We start from the raw sequence: 21,424 nt of genomic DNA on the forward strand, positions 1-21,424 counted from the left end.
GCTATTTTATGAGATTGTGGGATGGATGCTTTTATCATCACTTTACAGATGAAGACATTGAGGCATAGAGAGGTTAATTAGCTAGTCACATAACTGGTAAATGACACACTTTAAACACAGGTCGTCTGGTTCTAAAACTATATTTTCTTATCCTTTTCTCTATGCTGCTCATGTTAAATTCTGTGTGCTTATTTTCCTTTTGTTAACCCTTTAGTTTATTATTTATTTATTTTTATTTTATTTTTGAGACAGGCTGGAGTGCGGTGGCACCAACTTAGCTCACTGCAATCTCAGCTCATTGCAACCTCTGCCTCCCAGGCTCAAGCAATCCTCCCATTTCAGTCTCCTGAGTAGCTGGGACTACAGGCATGCATCAACACACCCAGCTAATTTTTTGTATATATTTTTTGTAGAGACAGGGTTTCACCATGTTGCTAGGCCTGGGCTCAAGTGATCTGTCTGCCTCAGTCTCCCAAAGTACTGGGATTCTAGGCATGAGCCACTGCACCCAACCTAGTTTATTGTTAGCAATGTCTTTTGAAAATTTTATCTTGTTCCAGATATGGTCAGAGGAACCACGGGAAAGTATTTTAGTCCTGGAAGGGAGGTTTCAGAGTATTAAGAGAGAAACAGTCACCTTGGGTATTACTGGGGTGGTAATTAAAGCCAGGGAACTTTAATGGGGAAGTACAACTCAGGGTACTGAGTCAGCTGTCTCTCCTCCTGGAAATTTAACTGCTTTGAGCCTATGGGATTTGTTATGTTAAGGATGTTCCGCTACTCCTTAGGCATCACGTTGTAAAGATTAAATGAGATAAGGTGCCAAAGCCCATGTGGGGACCTGGTGTATGTCAGGGGTGGATGTTTTGTATGTTTGTCCGTTTTCAAAGCTTTGTTTTCAGACCTCACTAGTGGGAAAGAGGAAGCAGTTTAGCACGTTTTCAATGAGAAGTTACCTCAGAATAAACAAATAATGAAATAAAACACATTAGAAACAGTTAACAGCTATTCTTTTATTGCCTAATAATCTGGAGTTGATTATGAGGGGCTCCTAGCTTTTGTAAGAAATTCCTCTGGTTGCAGAGAGATCTTGACATTATTGATTAAAGTGGTTTTTTTTTTGGTTAACAATCTGTGTATTAAAATTATTGAAGCTCTTTTACTTTTCAGTTGCTTTTTTTGTCTTGCTCCTCTAATATTTTGAAAAGGGTGTGTCAAATGCTGATTTTGAAGTGTTGCCACTATTCATCAAATAGCAGTCTTAGAGCATTGTCTTGCTGACTTTTGCTTCTTGGTTTCCGTCTACGTCTTCTGTGACTCTTGATGACTTTACCACTATTTGCCTCTAGCTGGGTCCTCTGAGACATTAGGATCAGTGAATTTCAAACATTGGTGTTTATCAAAATCGCCTGGAGTGATAATTCCAGCAGCTCAGGCTTGTTGCCATGAGATAGGACTAGAGTCTTAGTATTTTATCCAAATTTCCCAGGTGATTCTGTTATCAGCAAAGTGTATATCACAGTCACCCAGAAGCCTGCTAAAACACACAATCCTGGGACTCTCCTCTTGAGTTTCTGGTAAGTCTGACAAGCAACCTGAGAGTTGCATTTCTTCTTTCTTTCTTTATTTTTTGGGACAGGGGCTCACTCTGTTATCCAGGCTGGAGTGCAGTGACACAGTCACAGCTCACTGCAGCCTCAACCTCCTGGGCTCAAATGATCCTCCCACCCAACCTCCTGAGTAGCTGGGACCACAGGTGCAAGCCATTACACCCAGATAATTTTTTTTTTTTTTTGTAGAGACAAGGTCTCACTATGTTGCCCAGGCTGATCCTGAACTTTTGGGTTCAAGCAATCCTCCTGCCTCAGCCTCCCAGAGTGTTGGGATTACAAGTGTAAGCCACCACACCTGGTCCTGAGGGTTGCATTTCTGACCAGTTCCCAGATGCTGTGGATGCTGCTAATCAAAGGGTCACACTTTGAAAACCACTGTTCTATGAGTAGAAATCACTGGGAGGGCAACTAGCTATTGGGTGTATTTTGTTAGCCATTATTGAGTTCTTGGGATCTGGGCAGTGCTGTGGAGGAAAGAGATTCTGGATTCATGTCAGATTATTTATCCAATCTCTCTCCTTCACCTCGCTAGCCCTTTTGCAGCCACTCTCTTGCCAATTTCTAAAATATCAGGATACTTATGAAGCTTTTAATTTGGGATTAACATTTTGGGGTAAATTTTAGCTGAATTGAAAAGACTGACCAATGTGAAAATAAAACAAAACTTTTGTGATATTAAATATTGGTGTGTGCAGTCATAAAAAAGAATGAAATCATGTCTTTTGCAGCAACATGGATTTAACTGGAGGCCATTATCCTAAGTGAATTAATACAGGAATAGAAAACCAAGCATCTCGTGTTCTTACTCATAAGTGGGAACTAGACATTGGGTCGATATGTACATAAAGATGGCAACAATATACACTGGGGACTACTTGAGAAGGGAGGCAAAGTCAGGGGAAAGGGTTGAGAAACTACCTATTGGGTACGATGCTCACTACCTGTGTGACTGCCTCTCAATTGTACCCCAAACTGCAGCATCATGCAATATGCCCAGGTAACAAACTTGCACATATACATCTTGAATCTAAAGTTGAAATTACAAACAAATAAAAAACAAAGATTAAAAAAAATAACATTGGTGTGTAGATGGTGAAGTAGTGACACCACCTGTGCCTTAACCCTCGACATTCATAGCACCTGCAATGTGTGTCCCTGTGCCGAGTTAATCTAAACAGACACGAGCAGCCTTCTCAAGCTTATGTTAGTGACAGGCAATACTGATGAGAACGCACTGTGATGGGCAAGTGTGGGGCCCCTGTGGGTGTGGCATTCCCTCTAGGAACTGCTTTCGCCAACATACACACTTCCTTTCATCTAGAATGCAAGTCGGAGTCCCAGAGTCTTATCAAGGCAGAAAACTCTCAGGCTCACTTTCTTTTGATTCTCTTTCCTGGCAGTTACTAGAGTCATTGCTTTCAAAGTCAGTCTCAGTTTGGGGCAGAATCAAGTAACCTGCTCAGCCGCCAGTGGTACATTTGCTCCTACTGGGTGGAAGATGTGGGGAAGAAATGCTAGGAAGCTTCTGTCCTGCACTTTACAGCTTAGAAAATCCCTAGACAGCCTCTTTCACATTTGATCTTCAGGACAGTTTTCTGAGGTAGATAGGACAGATGGCCTTATTGTTCCCCTTTAATAAAGGAAGGGAATTTAAATCAACTTTTTATTTATTATTGATGACATGCTTTATCCTAGATCACTTGCAGTTAAACTTTCAGGAGTCCCATTATTAATTCTTCCAGGCTGCATGGTGCCAGAGAAGGAGGCTCCGGAATCTTGATCCTGGGCTCCCATACTTCCTGGCTATATGCACTCATTTCTCTGAGCCCATTTTCTTATCTGAAAAATGGCAATGGTATTGATCTCACCTAAACAAGGCAATTTCTGCAAGGTACTTGGCACATGCCTCGGGGCCTGCTAGTCATTTAGTCAATATTGATTATAGGCACATGAACAGTTCAGCCACGCAGGTGAGTCTGATTTGTAGTCCAGTTCTCCTTCCACAATGCCATGATGATTCTTCAGTGAAAATTAAGCAACAACTGGAGCAAGGAAGATGGGGAAGAGAGAGGGAGTGGGATGACAGAGAGGCTGAAGGCAGCAGGGAGGCCAGCAAAAGCCACAAAGCAGTCCATGCGGCCTTAGAGGGTTGGGGCCCTAGATCACCAGCTTCTGGGGTAGGACCCAGTCCTACATATTTATGTCATTCTTAGTGTTATATTTTCTGTAATTTACTCAAACTATTCAACCTAGATAGTGATGTGTGTTAGTTTTAATCTGCTTTCTAGGGGTGAAAACCCTAACTTTAAAAAATACCCCCACTGTAGTGTTCACAGCATCCATTTGAGAGTCTAAGAGACTGAGAACTGGGATCAGGTGAGATCATGGAGGTTCAGGGCTTTAAAAATAGTATGCACACATCAGACACTGATTTCTGTGGAATAGCTGAGATCAGGAAAACGGACTCTCACGTTGAGCCACGGTTGGCAGCAATTGAAGCTAATGAGCAAATCTTACAGGAAACAGATGTGGACTCTGCTCAAACTTGCCTTTCTCAGATATCATCTCCACTTTAAACTCCTTGAACCTGGGTAAAAGATATTTTAAAAAAGATTTTAACCAGTTATTAATTTTAATTTGTCAAATTAAAAAACACAAATGATACCTTGCATTTGCACAGTTTTCACATTACTTGAACCATTACAATCTTGCTTGAATCTCATAACAAACCTTTGAGGTAGCCAAGACAAGCACTATTATTACCTGCCCCCCCCACCTCCTTTTTTTGAGACAGAGCCTTGCTCTGTTGCCCAGGCTGGAGTGCAGTGGTGCCATCTTGGCTCACTGCAACTTTCACCTCCTGGGTTCAAGTGATTCTCCTGCCTCAGCCTCCCTAGTAGTTGGGATTACAGGCCCATACCACCACACCTGGCTATTTTTGTATATTTACTAGAGACGGGGTTTTGCCATGTTGGCCAGGCTTGTCTCGAACTCCTGACCTCAGGTGATCTGCCTGTCTCAGCCTCCCAAAGTGCTGGGATTACAGGCATGAGCCACCACATCCAGCCTATTACCCCATTTTTACAAACGAAGAAACTGAGGTTCGGAGTAGTGCCAGGACTTGCTCTGGTCACACAGTGGACAGAATGAATTAGGGTTAGAAACCAGATCGTGTCCTCTGTGTGTGCATCTACAGCTCCGCACTGGCTGTGTTTAAGCTGTCACTGTGGAGCACAAGCTCCTAGACAGCAAGAGGCATGCTCTTTTGCATCTATGTAAGCAGCAAAGCCCTGGGTTTTTTCCTTCTCAGCCAAGGAAAAATGTGGCCAAGTTGCTAAATACTTGTCATTTCCCAGAAGGAGGGAGTCGAAGCCCAGGGCTGGGCAGCCACTGCCAGGAAGGATGGGAACATTCTTTAGTCTAGAAGTAGCAGGAGCCTGCCGTGCCCTCCACACACTGCCAGAACAGTAAAGAATTTCAGGTTTCTCCTCAGATGACTGGATTTTTGTGAAGCTACTAATGAGGTCACCCCATACCCCAAGGGCTCACTCTCCCGACAGAACTGAAGTTAACCCCTAAAGGAGCCTTCCTGGGTAGAGAGGGAGTACTTAGAGGGGCTACTTTTTGTTGCTCTCTATTATTTTCTATACCTACTATTTTTTGACTACTCTTTTTAGCAAGTTCTATCTTATAAATATTCTGGAGGATACTAGGAAATTGTTAACTTGAACAATATATGAATTAAAGTAGAAGTCTGAATTCAGTAACAGGCTCTTTCTTCCAAGGTTTGCTCCCCCATAGTTTCTTCTCCCCAACTTGTAGATTTCAGGAGGATTCCGTCAGGTTGCCATTTTTTTCCCTGCCAGTCAGAGTACTGGGCTCCCTTATTGATGTCAGAGATCTTCCTAAGAGACCTCAGTAAAACCGAAGACAAAATGGTAAAAAGAAACTATTAGATCAGTACATCCATAACAGATTCACTTATTCTTCTTGGTATCTGAGTGGGTTTTGCTTGCAGCCCAAATGCTCCAGGAATTGGGTGGTCCTAATTTCCATGCTGCTTTGTAGATTATATGGCAGGGCAGTTCAGAAAAGGTTTTTAAAGCCCTGTCTGGCTGCTGTTTGGGACTTCTGTTTGTTTGTTTTTTGTTTGTTTGTTTGGGACTATTACTTCCTGGACTTTGACATCCTAATAACTCAGTACATTCTTCTGGCCAAGAAACAAAATATGTTACAAATATGAGGGCATCCCTTCAAAAGTAAAGCCTCTGTCTCGAAGGAAAAAGTGAATCTTACTCTTGAAATGTGTGCTGCTGTATCTTCCCATATCTGATTATTGTCATGGAAGGATGCTATTTTGAAAGTAATCAGTGACTTTCTTTTTAATAGTTGAAAAAGTACAGAGAAAACAATCATATCATTATATTTCATAGGAACAATATATGTTAACATTTATTGAGCACTTACCCTGTGCCAGGCACTGTTCTAAGCATACTTTATGCACCAGCATTACACTAAGAGATAAGTGCTATTGTTATCTCCTTTTCTTAGATGAGGACACCGAAGCTTGGAGAATTATCTGAGGTTGCACATCTAGTGAGTGCTGGGGGTGGGATTTGAACCCAGGTCTTAAGTACTGTGCTGAACTGCCTGAGACATTAGTAGTAGCTTGAGGCTGATAAAAAAAAAATTGACCAACTTGCTGCCATGCAAAGAAATAGTATGTGAGGAGGACCATAGTATTGGGGAAGTTTCCAGAAGTAAGGCTGGGTGTGATGGTTCACACCTGTAGTCCCAGCACTTTGGGAGGCTGAGGTGGGAGAATCACTTGGGCCCAGGACTTTGAAGCTGCAGTGAGCTCTACATACTACTGCATTTTAGCCTAGGTTACAGTGTGAGACCCTGCCTCAAAAAAAAAATTTCCAGAAGTACATTTTATAGTTATCTTTCATTATTTTAATGTTGTTGCCTAGATATAATTGGGAAATAAATTGGTGGATTGACAAGAGATGGCATTCAAATTACTACTACATTGAGTCAGATGATTTCTGTTTGGTTAAAGTTGAAATACAAGTAAAATAATAGAATTATAATATCGAGAAAAACTTGAGATAAATGAAGAGAGCTCCTAAAAGATCATCACCTTAATACAACAGATACTTTGATGCTTGCTTATGACCCTCTCTTTTTTTATGTGCACAGTATTGCACATAAATTGGGATTATAGTACCAAAACTTGGGATTATAGTATCAAAAAACCAGAACTTTTCCCTGGGAGTTAATATTGCTTAACAATTACAAGGGCAGGCTCTGCAGTGAGACAGATGGAGTTAGAATCTGGGCTCTGCCCTTGATTAACTGGGCAAGTTACTCAAACTCTGCAGATTCCTCATCTGTAAAATGGGGATGGAAACAATTCCATTTATTGAGTTGTTTGTGAGTTTAAGGGTTTAATGCAAAGCTCTCAGAGTGGTGGTAGGCACAGAGTCAATGCTCAACAGATGTTTTTAATTATTAGGTGTGTGAGATTTTTATTAGCAGTGGTGGGACGTTTTTAGTAGGGCTTCCTTACAACTAGGGCTAAGCAGTTATCACTGGTTTAAAAAAAAGTCACCACTTTCTAAAAGAAAGCCGTTACAACTGGGATTCGCTCCTGCTTTGTACCACCAGCTTTGCTGGGTGCCCTGAGCATTTCTTCTTGGTTTGGGGCCTGTGCCACAGAACCGACTATGCCCATCGGGACCACTCTCATGGTAACTGCTTCTTGCAGCTTTGGTCTGTTTGGGCACACAATCTAGATTAGTCTGTTCTGAGAGAGGCCTTGTTCTCCTGAGTCTGAGCTGTGTGTTGGCTGGGAGAGCCAGGCATGGGGTGGGTGTTTATGGCTAGCTCCCAGATGTGGCGTCTCTCTGGGCCTCTGTAGACCCACTGGCCGGTTGCGTCTTGGTCTCTCCCAAGGTCACAGCTTTTTACTGTTGGCAATTCCTCCTCATTTTGAGATGACACCCTTTCCTCCTTGCTCATTCCCCTGTAGACCTGTTCTGATTTAGAGAAGTGTGTTTTAGCATACAGACGTGGCCCCCAGACAATTTTTTTTCAAAGAATGTGTGCAGACCCCATCCTGAGCCTGAGCCTGAGCCTCGCTCCATCTCTCACCTGCCCCAATTCCTGACAGCCTCCCTGAGCTGCAGCCTGTCTGTCACCCCATGCTCACCTTCCCTACACCTTGAAGAGACTGTGGACTGAGTGAGGATCAGGAATGAGTGGGTGGCAGGGGATGAGGCTAGCTGATGATATTGCATGTATTGTTTAACCACAAGCTTTAAAAAAAACAGTTGACCACATTAAAACCACCATGTCAAAAAGGCTATGAAGTGGCCATCAGAATGTCTTGAGATGCCCAGTGCACTGGTCTGTTTCTCAGTAGGGAGCTGGCCTCTTGGTGAAACCCCTTCAAGCTTACGTTGTGAGTTTCCTGGAGGAACAGGGACGGGGGATGGCTCCACATCCCTCCCTCTTCCATGGCAGGGAGCACTCAGAGTCCCTTCTCATTCTTACCCTTGAATATGAACGTCCAGGGCATTCTCTGAGCACCTGCTCAGCCTGTGCGTCCAGGGGGACTCAGAAAGCGGGGGTTCTGGGAGGACTCTCCAACCTTAGATGAGTTATACTCAATGTGTCCTGTCCAGGCCCAGGCCCTTACATGTCAGTGCTTGTCAGCTTGTAAATCCGTGAGCTCATGACCAACTCCCAGGCTCTAGCAGCAGGCACGTCAAGTCACATCACATCTGAAGGCTGCCTGGAGGAGGCAGGGGTGTACTGGCGTCGGGGAGGGCACAGCTGCCCCTCCACTCCAGTGGAGCCTGGCACCTGGGTCCTCTGTGCTGTGCTCCTGGTAACACCCTCACTCCCCTCTCAGAATTCTCAGCTCTTTTCCCTAAGAGCCAGCTCCTGCCCAATTCAGGAACGAAGGGGTTGGAGGGGGCAGTCTTCTTTTGCAGGGATTTTATTTACTCTTCATGTGACCTTGGAGATGACTAGCTTATAAGCCAGCCAGCCAGAGTTGTTGCTTTTTCCATTCTGTCACTTTTTCCACAGCCATACTAATTGTGGGCTCCCCAGGGAGAAGGAAAGGAGGTAGGTGCTTTGTTCCCTGGCCCCTCTCCCACCTCCAGCCTTTTGTTTTGTTATCCCCAGTCCTGGGATTCAGGTTCTGTAATGTAGGGGAAGGGAGGAGGGTGAGAGAGGCTGGTGAGGAGGGGTCCCAGACTCCTGCCTGCACTCCAGACTGCTTCTAAAGATGTCCTGTAATGAAATGATCCCCAATATAAGGCAGGCCCTCTTTCTTCCTCTTTGAGAAGATTCCTCAAACATGTATTTTTAAATTAAAAAAAATATATTTATTTATTTATTTTTGAGAAAGAGTTTTTCTCTGTTGTCCAGTCTGGAGTGCAGTGGCGTGATCTCGGCTCACTGCAACCTCCGCCTCCCGGATCCAAGCAATTATCCTGCCTCAGCCTCCCAAGTAGCTGGGTCTGTAGGTATACATCACCGTGCCTGGCTAATTTTTGTATTTTTAGTAGATACTGGGTTTTGCTATGTTGACCAGGTTGGTCTCAAACTCCTGACCTCAAGTGATCTGCCCACCTTGGCCTTTCAAAGTGTTGGAATTACAGGCATGAGCCACTATGCCTAGCCCTGTTTATTTATTTGTAGAGACAGCAGTCTTGCTAGGTTGCCCAGGCTGATCTTGAATTCTTGGCCTCAAGCAATCCTCCCAAAGTGCTAGGATTAGGGGCATGAGCCACTGGGCCTGGCCAAAAATGTATTTTCTTAAATGACCTACTTGAATGTACAGACTTTGAAGAGGCTAGAAAAAGGTTCCATGTGTTCTTTTAATATTTGTCCTATTACTTTTGTTACATCTATTTAAATATCTCTGGTTGCATCGAATACATTAACTTAGAATATTACTTTTCCATTTTATACTCCATAAAACAATTTTACTGAATCTTGTTATAAGCGTTTTTTTTATCACCGGCATCATTGTTTTCTCTAAAGCTATTTCCGAGTCATCTTCACCTGTGTCTCAGTTGTTTGCATTACTGCACTTTTTGAATCAGTGAATGATGCTGTCACATCTTACAAGGGAAGCACTGATAACTGTTTAGGGGTCAGTCAGATTCCTCTCTCCACATTTTGTGAAGCTGGGGTTCTAATCAGCTGGAAAGGAGGGACCTGACGCTACTAAATGCCAGCTTCTTTCATATTTCAGTGTGAGTTGAAAATGGTTTCATTCTCTTTTAAAAAATGGACACTTGTTGCAAAAATGTCAAATAATGTGAAATTAGTACAAAGAATGAAGCACAAACAAACTCATCAGCTAAAGACAGATACTGCGAATGTTCTGGTGAACACCATTCCAAGCATCTCTTTAGGCACATATACACATACTGTGTATGTATACATTTTATACAAATGGTATCAGATGAAACATGCCATTTTGTGGTATAATGCTTTTCATTTTTATTTTGTGGGCAATTTTGGATATAAATACGGTTACACATCATTATTTTTTATGAGTACTCTTCTGCATAGGTAGTATACCTCTATCTTTCATTACTTTTTATTTTTTAATTTTTCCTTTTTTTTTTTTTTTTTTGAGGCAGGGTCTTGCTTTATGGCAAGACTAAGCAATCCTCCTGCCTCAGCCTCCCAAGTACTTGAGACTATAGGCACACACCAGCATGCCTGGCTAATTTTTAAACTTTTCATAGTGATGGGGTTTCACTATGTTGCTGTGGCTGATCTTGAACTCCTGGCTGCAAGTAGTCCTCTTGCCTTGGCCTCTGAAAGTACTGGGATTACAGGCATGAGCCAATGCATCCAGCCTCTTCACACTTTAATTGATGAAGTTTGGGCTGTTTGTAATTTTCTTTATTATAAACAATTCTGTGATAAACATCTCTGGATTCTGAGACATAGTTATAATGACCTTCTCTAATCTTATCCAAGGTTATAAAGAAATTTTTCGTGCTGTTTTTTTTTTTGAGACAGAGTCTCACTCCATCACCAGGCGCCAGGCTGGAGTGCAGTGGCCAGACCTCGGCTCACTGCAACCTCCTCCTCCCGGGTTCAAGCAATTCTCCTGCCTCAGCCTCCCCAGTAGCTGGGACTACAGGCACGTGCCACCATGCCCAGCTAATATTTTTTGTATTTTTAGTAGAGATGGGGTTTCACCATGTTGGCCAGGATGGTCTCGATCTCTTGATCTTGTGATCCACCTGCCTCGGCCTCCCAAAGTCCTGGGATTACCGCACCCTACCGCTTTTTTTTTTTTTTTTTGAGATGAGTCTCACTCTGTTGCCCAGGCTAGAGTGCAGTGGTGCCATCTCGGCTCACTGCAACCTCTGCCTCCCAGGTTCAAGTGATTCTCCTGCCTCAGCCTCCTGAATAGCTGAGATTACAGGCATGTGCCACCACACCAGGCTAATTTTTGTATTTTTATTAGAGATGGGGTTTCATCATGTTGGTCAGGCTGATCTCAAACTCCTGACCTAGTGATCTGCCCACCTTGGCCTCCCAAAGTGCTGAGATTATAGGTGTGAGCCACTGCGCCTGGCCTTTCATGCTTTCTTCTAGTTTTTTTTTTTTTAAATTAAAAAATAATGTATTTTTTACAGAAATAACAATCTTTACTATTTTAATCTTTGTTTTTTTTTTTTTGAGATGGAGTTTTGCTCTTGTTGCCCAGGCTGGGGTGCAATGGTGTGATTGTGGCTCACTGCAACCTCTGCCTCCTGGGTTCAAGCAACTCTCCTGCCTCAGCCTCCCAAGTAGCTGGGATTACAGGCATGTGCCACCATGCCCAGCTAATTTTGTATTTTTAGTAGAGATGAGGTTTCTCCATGTTGGTCAGGCTGGTCTTGAGCTCCTGACCTCAGGTGATCTGCCCACCTCGGCTTCCCAAAGTGCTGGGATTACAGGAATGAGCCACCGTGCCTGGCCGATTTTAATCATTTTTAAGTGTTCAGGTCAGTGGCAGTAAGTACATTCATAGACATTGTTGTACAACCATCTCCAATATCCATCCATAGCATTCTTTTCATCTTGGCAAACTGAAACTCTGTGCCTATTAAGCAGTAACTCCCTATTTCCCACTTCCTGAAGTCCCAGACAACCACCGTTCTCTGGTGGTGTAAATTCTCTCAAATTTACTTTCTATCTGTAAATTTGATTACTCTGGGTCCTGCATATAAAGTGGAATCATATTGTATTTGCTCTTTTGTTACTTACTTCACTATCATCGTGTCTCAAAGATTCATCTGTGTGGTAACATGTGCCAGAATTTTTCTTCCAGTATTAAAACATTTTATTATTAAGATTTAAAACATACAGCAAGGTTGAAAGAATTTTATAGTAAACACTCCTATCATCTACCACCAGATACAGCCATTAACATTTTACTATATTTGCCTTATCACATATCTATTTATCTATCCATTTGTCTACCTATCCCTTCATTTATCTTATTTTTTGTATATTTAAAATTAAGTTGCAGTTGCCATGCATTCACCCTATATAAGCCCACAAGCATACCACTAACTAGAGTTTGATATTTGCTGATTTTTTTTGTTTTGATGTAAAATTTATATACAACAAAATGTGAAAATCTTAAGGGTACATTTGCTGAGTTTTGAGAAATGCATACACTTGTGTAACCCAACCTCTATCAAGATACAGACCATTACCGTCATCCTGGTGAATTTCCTCATGACCCTTCCCAGTCAATCTCCGCTGCACTCCCATCCCTAGGTGTAATGACTATTCCAATTTTTGTTCCCATGCTGTTAGTCTTACTCCTTCTAGAATTTCCTGTAAATGGAATCAATCATAGAGCACAAATGCTATTGTGTGAGCTCTTATGCTGCATGTTTTTGAGATTCATCTCTGTTGATGTGTGTGTCAATAATTCATTCCATTAAATTGCTGAACAATATTTCATTGTATGACTATATAGTTATGTCTTGCATAATAAAGTTTTGGGCAGTGATGGACTGCATATATATGTCCTAGAAGATGCTAATCGAGTTGAAAACTTCCTGTTGCCTAGTGACATCACAGCTGTGGTGGTTATTTACGTGTTTGTGGTGATGCTAGTGTAAACAAACCTGCTGTGCTTCCAGTCACATGAAAGTATAGCATTACAATTATGTACAGTACATGATACTTGGTAATGATAATAAACAACTATGGTACTGGTTTATGTATTTGCTAAAGTTTCTTTTTTTTTTTTCTTTCTTTTTTTTTGAGACAGGTTCTCACTCTGTCACCCAGGCTGGAGTGCAGTGGTGCAATTTCCGCTCACCGCAACCTCCGCCTCCTGGGTTCAAGAGATTCTCCTGTCTCAGCCTTCCAAGTAGCTGGGATTACAGGCATGCACCACTACGCCTGGCTAATTTTTGTATTTTTAGTAGAGATGGGGTTTCACCATGTTGGCTAGGCTGGTTTTGAACTCCTGACCTCAGGTGATCCGCCTGCTTCGAACTCCCAAAGTGTTGGAATTACAGGCCTGAGCTACCATACCCGGCCATGTTTGCTCTACTTTCAATCCTTATTTTAGAGTGTACTTCTACTTATTAAAAATAGTTACCTGTAAAACAGCCTCAAGCAGTTCCTTCAGTAGGTGTTTCAGAAGAAGGCATTGCTACCATAGGAGGTGACAGCTTCATGTATCCTCTTGTCTTTGAAAACCTTCCAGTAGGACAAGACGTGGAGATGGAAGACAGCGATATTGATGATCTCGACCCTGTGTAGGCCTAGGATAATGTGTTCATGCCTTAGTTTTTAAACAAAAAAGTTTAAAAAAAATTAAAAAATATAGCTTATAGAATAAGGATATAAAAAATTATATTTTTTGCACAGCTGTACAGTGTGTTTGTGTCTCAAGCTATGTGTTATTACAAAAGAGTCAGAAAGTTAAAAACACAAAGCCTATAAAGTAAAAATGTTACAGTAAGCTAAGGTTAGCTTATTATCGAAGAAAGAAAAAATCTAAAATAAATTTAGTGTAGCCTGAGCGTACAGTGCTTATGAAGGCTACAGTAGTGTACAGTAATGTCCTGGGCCTTCACATTTACTCACTGTTCACTCACTGACTCACCCAGAGCAACTTCTAGTCCTGTGAGCTCCATTCACATTAAGACCCCTATGCAGGTGCACCATTTTAAATCGTTACACTATATGTTTACTCTTCTTTTTCAGTGTTTAGCTATGTTTAGGTTCACAAATGCCATTCTGATACCATTGCCTGTGGGATTTAGTACTGTAACATGCTGTACAGGTTTGTAGCCTAGGAGCAGCAGACCACACCATACAGCTCAGGTATGTAGTAGGCTGTGCTGACTAGGTTTGTGCAAGAGCACTCTGATGTTCATGCGATGATGAAATTGCCTAGTCCCTGTTATTAAGTGATGCCTGACTCTACTGTAGTTTGCTCATCTACTTCTAATCTTTTTATGATTTGATTTGACTTTCATTGAATTTGGTTTGGAGTTTATCCTGGTGAACAACGTGAGGTAAAAGTTTAAATTTTTCCAGATGCCTATTCGTTTGTCTCAACGGTATTTATTAAAATGTCCATTTTTGCTCCATAGATTTGGGATGCTAAATTTATAATACAGCAACTTCCTGTATACACTTGGGTGTATTTCTGGATTGTCTATTCTGTTCCATTAGTCTTTGCATCAGTCAGGTAGGTTCCTGGTAGGAAACAGAATTTTGCTCAAATGGTTCAAATAAAGTTTAATGAAGGTGTAGTAAGGGTTAAGGGAACCTATAAGGAATGTTGAAGCATCCAGAGACTAGCAAAGGTGGGCAGCCATCACACTTGTGGCCCTAGAAGGACTAGAGTAGAGTTATCAAAAGCCTGTGAGAGCTGGAACCTGGAGAAGGGGGTGCCTAGCAGAGGTGGGGTATGGAGGGAGCAGAGCCACTGCCCGGGAAACAGGGAGGCACAGGAAGAAACACTCTCAGCTCTCTCTTCTCTCAGCCTCTGATCTCTTACCAGTGCCTTCCATTGACTGAACCTATAGGAAGCCAGAGGGCAAAGGAGGTGAGGACACAGGGCAAGGCAGAAAAGAGAAGAAAATGATGGGTGGGTAATGGCCAAGTGGAGAAAAAGCAGCACAGACCACTTGTCTGTTCCATGCCAGTACCATTCTGATCTAACTGTTGAGGTTTTAGTAAGGCTAGTTCCAGCTCATTGTCATTGTTTTTCTTCCTCCTCCTCCTTCCCCTCCTTCTTCCTCCTCCTCTTCCTCTTCTTCTTTCTCCTCCTTCCCTTCCATTTCTCTTCCTCCCCTTCCTCACCCCCCTCCTTTTGCTCTTCTTTTAAATTTAGAGATGGGGGTCTCACTCTGTGGCCCAGGCTGGAGTGCAGTAGCCGGATCATAGCCCATTGCACCCTCTGCCTCCTCGGCTCAAGTGATGCTCCCACCTCAGCCTCCTGAGTAGCTAGGGCTACGGGTGCATGCCACCATGCCCACCCTGGTTGGTTTTTTAAAACTAATTTATATTAATTTTGTACTGCTCTATCTTTCTGAACACTCCTATTGTTTGTAGTAGTTTCTTGGTACATTATCATGAGTTTTCCAGATATGTAATCACATGTAATAGTTTTATGTGGTTATTTCTAGTTTTTATGCTTCTTTTTCTCTTGTTTAGTTATATTCATAATTACATTCATGTTATCCCTGGGACCGGGTTAACTGGTAATGGTGAGAGTGAGCCTTCTTGTTTCTGACTTTTATGAGAATCTGTATTTGTGTGTGTATATGTACATATACAAATATGTATATATATATTTATGGAGAATAATTTATACTATATTAAGGAATATAATATTATGTTAAGAAAATATATGTGTGAATATATGTGTGTGTATATATGTGAAATTATTCAAAGATTCCTATTTTATTTGGCTTAAAAAATTAGCAATAGGCGTTGAGGTTTGTCAAATATCTTTTCAGTCTCTCAGGAATCAGTACGACTTTTCTTCTTAGATCAATAAATACAAATAATCAATAGATTTCCAAATATTGAACCATATCTTCCTTTCTAGAATGAACTTTACTTGGATATGACATAATATCTTAATATTCTGTTGCATTCTATTGCTTAATATTTTATATTGGATTTTTGCAGTGATATTCTTCACTGAGATTTGTCATTAGTTTTTACTGTGTGTAAAATATTTTTATCAGGTTTTGATATCAACATAACACTCTCATAAAAATAACTTGAAAGTTTTCTTTTTTCTTTTCTTTTTTTCTGAGACAGGGTCTCTCTATGTTGCCCGTGCTTGAGTACAATGGCACAATCTCGGCTCACTGCAGCCTCTACCTCCTGGACTCAAGAGATCCTCCCCCTTCAGTCTCTCAAGTAGCTGGGACTACAGGCACATGCCACCGTGCCCAGCCTAATTTTCTGTGTATTTTAAGAGATGAGGTTTCGCCATGTTGCCCAGGCTGGTCTCGAACTCCTGGGCTTAAGGAATCTGCCTGGCTTGGCCTAGGATTGCAGGCATGAGCCACTATACCTGGCCTTTCCTTTTCTTTTTATGCTCTAGAAAAATTTAAATACCACTGAAATTACCTGCTAATTGAAAGTTTGCGTAATTCTGCCAGAAAACCTTTGGGCTTGGTTCTTTTTTAGGAGGCAGTGTTTTGACAACTCTCTGCTTCTTCTCCAGAAACTGGATCACTTAAATTTTTGGTTTCTTCTGAGGAGTCTATAGGCAAATTCTATTTTCCTAGAAAATTTTCTTTTTCATCTAGATTTTAACTTTATTAATTTAGAGTTGAGTAGTCTTTTATGCCTCTTTTTTAAGATTTACTTTTGATGTTTTTGAGACAGAGTCTCACTCTGTAACCCAGGCTGGAGTGCAGCAGCCTGATCTTGGCTCACTGCAACCTTCATCTCTGGGTTCAAGTGATTCTCCTGCCTCAGCCTCTCAAGTAGCTGGGATTACAGGCACCCACCACCATGCCTGGCTAATTTTTTTACTTTTAGTGAAGATGAGGTTTCCCCATGTTGGCCAGGCTGGTCTCGAACTCCTGACCTCAAGTGATCCACCCACCTTGGTCTCCCAAAGTGCTGGGATTACAGATATGAGACACCATGCCTGGTCCTTTTATGCCTCTTTTAATTTTGCTTAATGTTTAAGCAGGATACAGATGAGCTCCTCCACCAGATATTCACAGAGAATGGGCTGTGCATATTCCTCTCAGGCATTCCAAGTTCCTGATTTCTAGATTCTGCTGTTATTTATCTCTCCCCTCTGTGTGTGGTTGCCTGCACTCACTCCACTGCAGCCTCATTGGATGCTGTCCTGATTCCATCATTCCCATAAATATCACTGACTCAAGATTGTGAGTGTAGCAGTTAACGGAAGCTTTAGGGACGGAGCAGGCAGGTCACAGTACAGCAGGCAACTTAAAGCTGTATATTACATCCTCTGTTCTTTTTTTAATGTAGCCTCTTGGCATACCTCTTGTTGCTTTGCTCTTTTCTCTTTCCTGCCCAGTATCATCTTTCTGAATCCTGAACATTCTTCTTACTTATTAAAGAGACTTCTCTAGTTCTCTTATTCTTACTCCTTCTCCTCCAGATAACATTCTGGAACGTGTCTTTTCACAGTTAAAAACAGTGAACCCCAGAAACAGTGGGACAAATGCAAATCTCTCTGAAGACTTTATCCCTGCAGTTCTGCTGTTGCCTGGGTTTGAGGCTCCCACTACCTGTACAATCTGGGATACTGTACGACAGAAGAGGAGCTGGCTTGGTGGTGCCCTGGGATTCAGGCGAAGGAAATAGAGACACTTGCTGGAGAGCTCGATCCTCAACCCAGACCCCACATGCTCCATAGATAAAGCTTTGATGAAATAAACACTCCATCTAAAATTACAAACCTCTAAGGCAACAAGCCACCCTCAGCTGAGATATTTTAAGTGAGAAAAGCAAGATACCTAGAAATGTACATAGTAGGATCCTATTGTTGAGAAAACACACTGGCTCTCTCAAACACACATTCTGCCAAAGTGGTAGGCAGGGGTGAGGGGACACCATTGATCTCAGTAACCCAAGATCTCTGTGAGCTTGCACGTGATTAGATGAGCATCAGCAAAGTACAGGATCCTTATCAGCTGTTCCCATGGCTGATCTCAAGGGAGGTCATTGCAGGAAGAGGAGCACTGGGGAAGGCAAACATGACAGAGGCCTGTGCAATGCTGGCTCATGCTGCTTCTTCCCATCCAAGTTATCATCCATGCAGTGTTTTGATTGGAGCATGTTCCTCCCTCTGTCCAGCTGAAATTCAGAAATGACAAAATGAAAAAATTGTGTCAATATAACACAGTTGACAACTTTTTCCTCCCTCTGTCCAGCTGGGTTTTGTTTGTTGGCTTGTTTTTGTTTTTTAACTTCCAGTTACTTGTGCGATGGGGCTGAGTGGTGGGGTAAGGAAGTGACTCCTTTGGCATCATTGGAAAGTTTCTGAGTTTAATGTAAAGCATCCCTGAGTCTCACCAGGGGTGGGAGGCCACAGCCCTCCCTATACCAGCTGTTCAGATGCAGGGTTCCCATCCTGTGCAATCTGGGCTCTTCATTTCCAATATCCACCCAGGCACCCTTATGCAATTTGGGGTTTGGACTGGAGAATGTATTTCCCCGCTTCCCTGTCTCAGCCAAGAAACATCAAACTGACAAGGAGCACCCCACAGTGCCACAAGCATATGCATTACACATAACTGGAAACCCTTCTGAAAAATATTGCTTTTCATTAATCTTGCTCAGCATTTTGTGCAATTGGATTTTCTGGATTCTAATTATTATTATTTTTTTGCATTATGGAGGGGTTTTGGTGTAAACGTCAATATATTTTGCTGAACAAGAGGAAATCTGTAGCCAGCTTTGAATAGCATTTTTTCCTCCCTCATATACTAGAAATAGAAGTCATCAGTGGCATCTGGGGAAAATCAGTGTCCTTCTCTTTATTGTTCTCTCTATGGTTTGTACCTGAATGAATTGTACTGAAAGATTGTACTTATTCTCCTCACCAACCTGGAGCCCCGAGGAGGTACTTTCTTTTCTTTTTTAAATCCCAGTGCCTGGCACTGGGTTGGGTTCATTGTCGAGTTTAAGATGTGTGGTGGAGGAATTCACAGGAGCCTGATGGCGCAGGGAAAGACAGTAGATGAAACCAACGTGTTCATCCTGGTTTTGCCTCTAGTTTGCTTTTAGACCTCTGTGGGGGTAAGATACCTACCTTCTCTGGAAATCTGTTCCTTTTCTATAACATGAAGATACTAATACCTGTAACGTCTACCTCAGGGGATGTTGAGTTTAGCAAGGACTGTAATGGACATGAAAGGTACTTTGAAAAGTATACTGAGCTACATGGCAGTGACTTATTGCTGTAATGCGTGAGGGATGGGTGTTCATCTAATGGATACACAGCTACACTAATAGGCTTTTGACTTCCATCCAACCTTTATAGTGGAATACATATCCTGCAAAAACTCTTCTTATACATTTCTAAAATAATTGATAAAGCACAGCAAACATCTTTCTAAATGCAGAGCTGAGCTTGCAGGAAGTTAAGGGAAACTCTCTTGGGGGCCAAAGTAGTAGGCAGGGGTGAGGGGACACCGCTGATCTCAGTAACTCAGGTTTTAACCACTCTGGAGAATGGGACACAAGTCCTCAGCCTCAACTTAACTGGGGAGTTGCAGGTGAAACCCCTGGGTAAATCTAGGACCCTCATGTAGGAGCATGCTAAAAGAAGTTTTGCTCACCAGCAATAAGAAAAAATAACAAGTTAGGCTGGGCGCGGTGGCTCATGCCTGTAATCCCGGCACTCTGGGAGGCTGAGGTGGGCGGATCACCTGAGGTTGGGAGTTCAAGACCGGCTCTTCAAGCAAGTCTTTTACCGTCCTTTTAGAGAAGACGTCTTGCTCTTTTCTTTTAGAAGGAGAGAAATGGACATAAGAATGTCCTGCTGCAAATGTCACTTCCTGTCCCCTCAGCCCTCCTCTCCCAGAAGCTAAGGAGCTCACAGCGGTCCCTCCAGCCAGACAAGCCACATCTGGGAGGCCAGAAGCACAGTGGCATTGACAAGAGCATGCATTAGAGCGCCATCACCCAAGAGTAAGCAGCAAAATCAAACGGGGTCACCAGCTGGGGACAGTGACAGAGAGACAGGTGCCAGGCTAGAGCTTTTCTCATCATTACCTTTTCTCTCCATTTTTTAAGTACCAGAATGGTTTCTGTCCACCTGAAACCCAAGGATAAAGTGAAGCAATTGATGCCAGGGCAGGGGAGAAGGATGAGGAAGCCCGAGTGGAACAAATGGCTACTGTAGCACAGACACTGCATACACGGGACCTCACTGACCTCACTGCAGCCTCAGAAACTGCTGTGGCTTTGTCATTTTCCCAGTCCAGAGATGAGGAATCCAAAACTCATGATTACTGCACAGTCAGCAAGTGGTAGGTGTGGACCTGGCACTCTCTGACTTAAAGGCCCATGTTGATGTGATCTCACACCTTACCACCAGATTCACTGCTTCCAAAGGTAACTTTGGTGCCCAGACAAGGGGGAGGACATGCAGGAACAGTGGCACTTACCAGAGAGGTGAGGGTCAGGGCTGAGGGTGAGCTGACTTCTCTCCGAGGGGTCAGTCATCAGGGATCCCTTGCTCTGTGGCCCTGGCTCTGGGTCTAGCAAACCTTCCTCTGGAGCCTTCCCTGGGACTGCAGAGTCCCCCACAGCAGGAATCCAGTAGACTCCAGTCATGGGCTCTGTGGGGGTTCCCCTTGGGGCTGAAGGGGCAGGCTGGCTAAGGGTCATGGGTGAAGCTTCCCGTGAGAATGGTGTGGTCGTGGCATCAGGATCTGCAGTGCCGGACTCAGTGGACAGCAGGTTTGACTGTGATGATATCGAAACGGCACCGAGTCCCAGTGAGTCCAGCAGCCCCACTACTCTGCAGAAGGGAACTTAAGCAAACATTTGGCAGTGTTAGAATTTTGTAGCAAAAATATAAAACATTTGCTTAAAAAAGTCTACAGACTATAAAAGGATGCTCTGTTTTCAACAAATCTGTTGTGAATTTGAAAACCTACACTTAAGAGACTGAGGGCACAGAATGTGGTGTTGGCGTGTTCTGTGTTGGTGTGTTGGCCAACAGCAGGAAACACACATATGGAAGTAGAAGGTAGGTTTCACAGTGATTGCACCTGGCGTTTGCTCTTCCAAGTCAGGGGGTGGGGTCTGCTGAATCCTATGCATTCCCAGGCTTGGCTTATTCATGGTTGTTCTATAAACAACTTGGGGTGCATAGGGTTTCTCTTAATCCTCACTCCCTTGTCCGTCAGTAAGTGATATGGTTTGGATGTTCTGCCCCTCCAGGTCTCATGTTGAAACATAATCCCCAGTGTTGGAGGGGAGTCTGGTGGGAGGTGCTTAGGTCATGGGGGCGGATCCCTCACCAATGACTCCTTAGTGCCCTCCTTGCTGTAATGAGTGAGCTCTTGCTCTGAGTTCGTAGGAGATTTAAAGGAGCTTGGCATCTGCTCTGCCGCCTCGCTCCCTCTCTCACCATGTGATGCGTCGGCTCCCTTTTGCACTCCTCTATGAGTAAAAGCTTCCTGGGGCCTCATCAGAGGCAGATGCTAGCAGCATGCTTCCTGTACAGTCTGCAGAACCATAAGCCAAAGTAAACCACTTTTCTTTATAAACTACCCAGCCCAGGT

General features: G+C 43.0%; 1 protein-coding gene across 1 annotated transcript in view; it reads right to left on the reverse strand.

Annotated features, from left to right (window-relative positions):
* The window catches only part of LOC105732294 (rho guanine nucleotide exchange factor 11-like), a 79,640-nt gene extending 59,118 nt beyond the window's left edge, over window positions 1–20,522 (reverse strand). The window contains 1 exon segment of the mRNA XM_064369879.1: window positions 20,300–20,522. Coding sequence (XP_064225949.1) covers window positions 20,300–20,522 — 223 coding nt within the window.
* Window positions 20,523–21,424: the final 902 nt, after the last annotated feature.

Source organism: Aotus nancymaae, unplaced genomic scaffold (assembly GCF_030222135.1).
Source record: "Aotus nancymaae isolate 86718 unplaced genomic scaffold, 86718_ANA_hifiasm-v0.15.2.pri h1tg000094l, whole genome shotgun sequence".
Classification (NCBI taxonomy): domain Eukaryota; kingdom Metazoa; phylum Chordata; class Mammalia; order Primates; family Aotidae; genus Aotus; species Aotus nancymaae.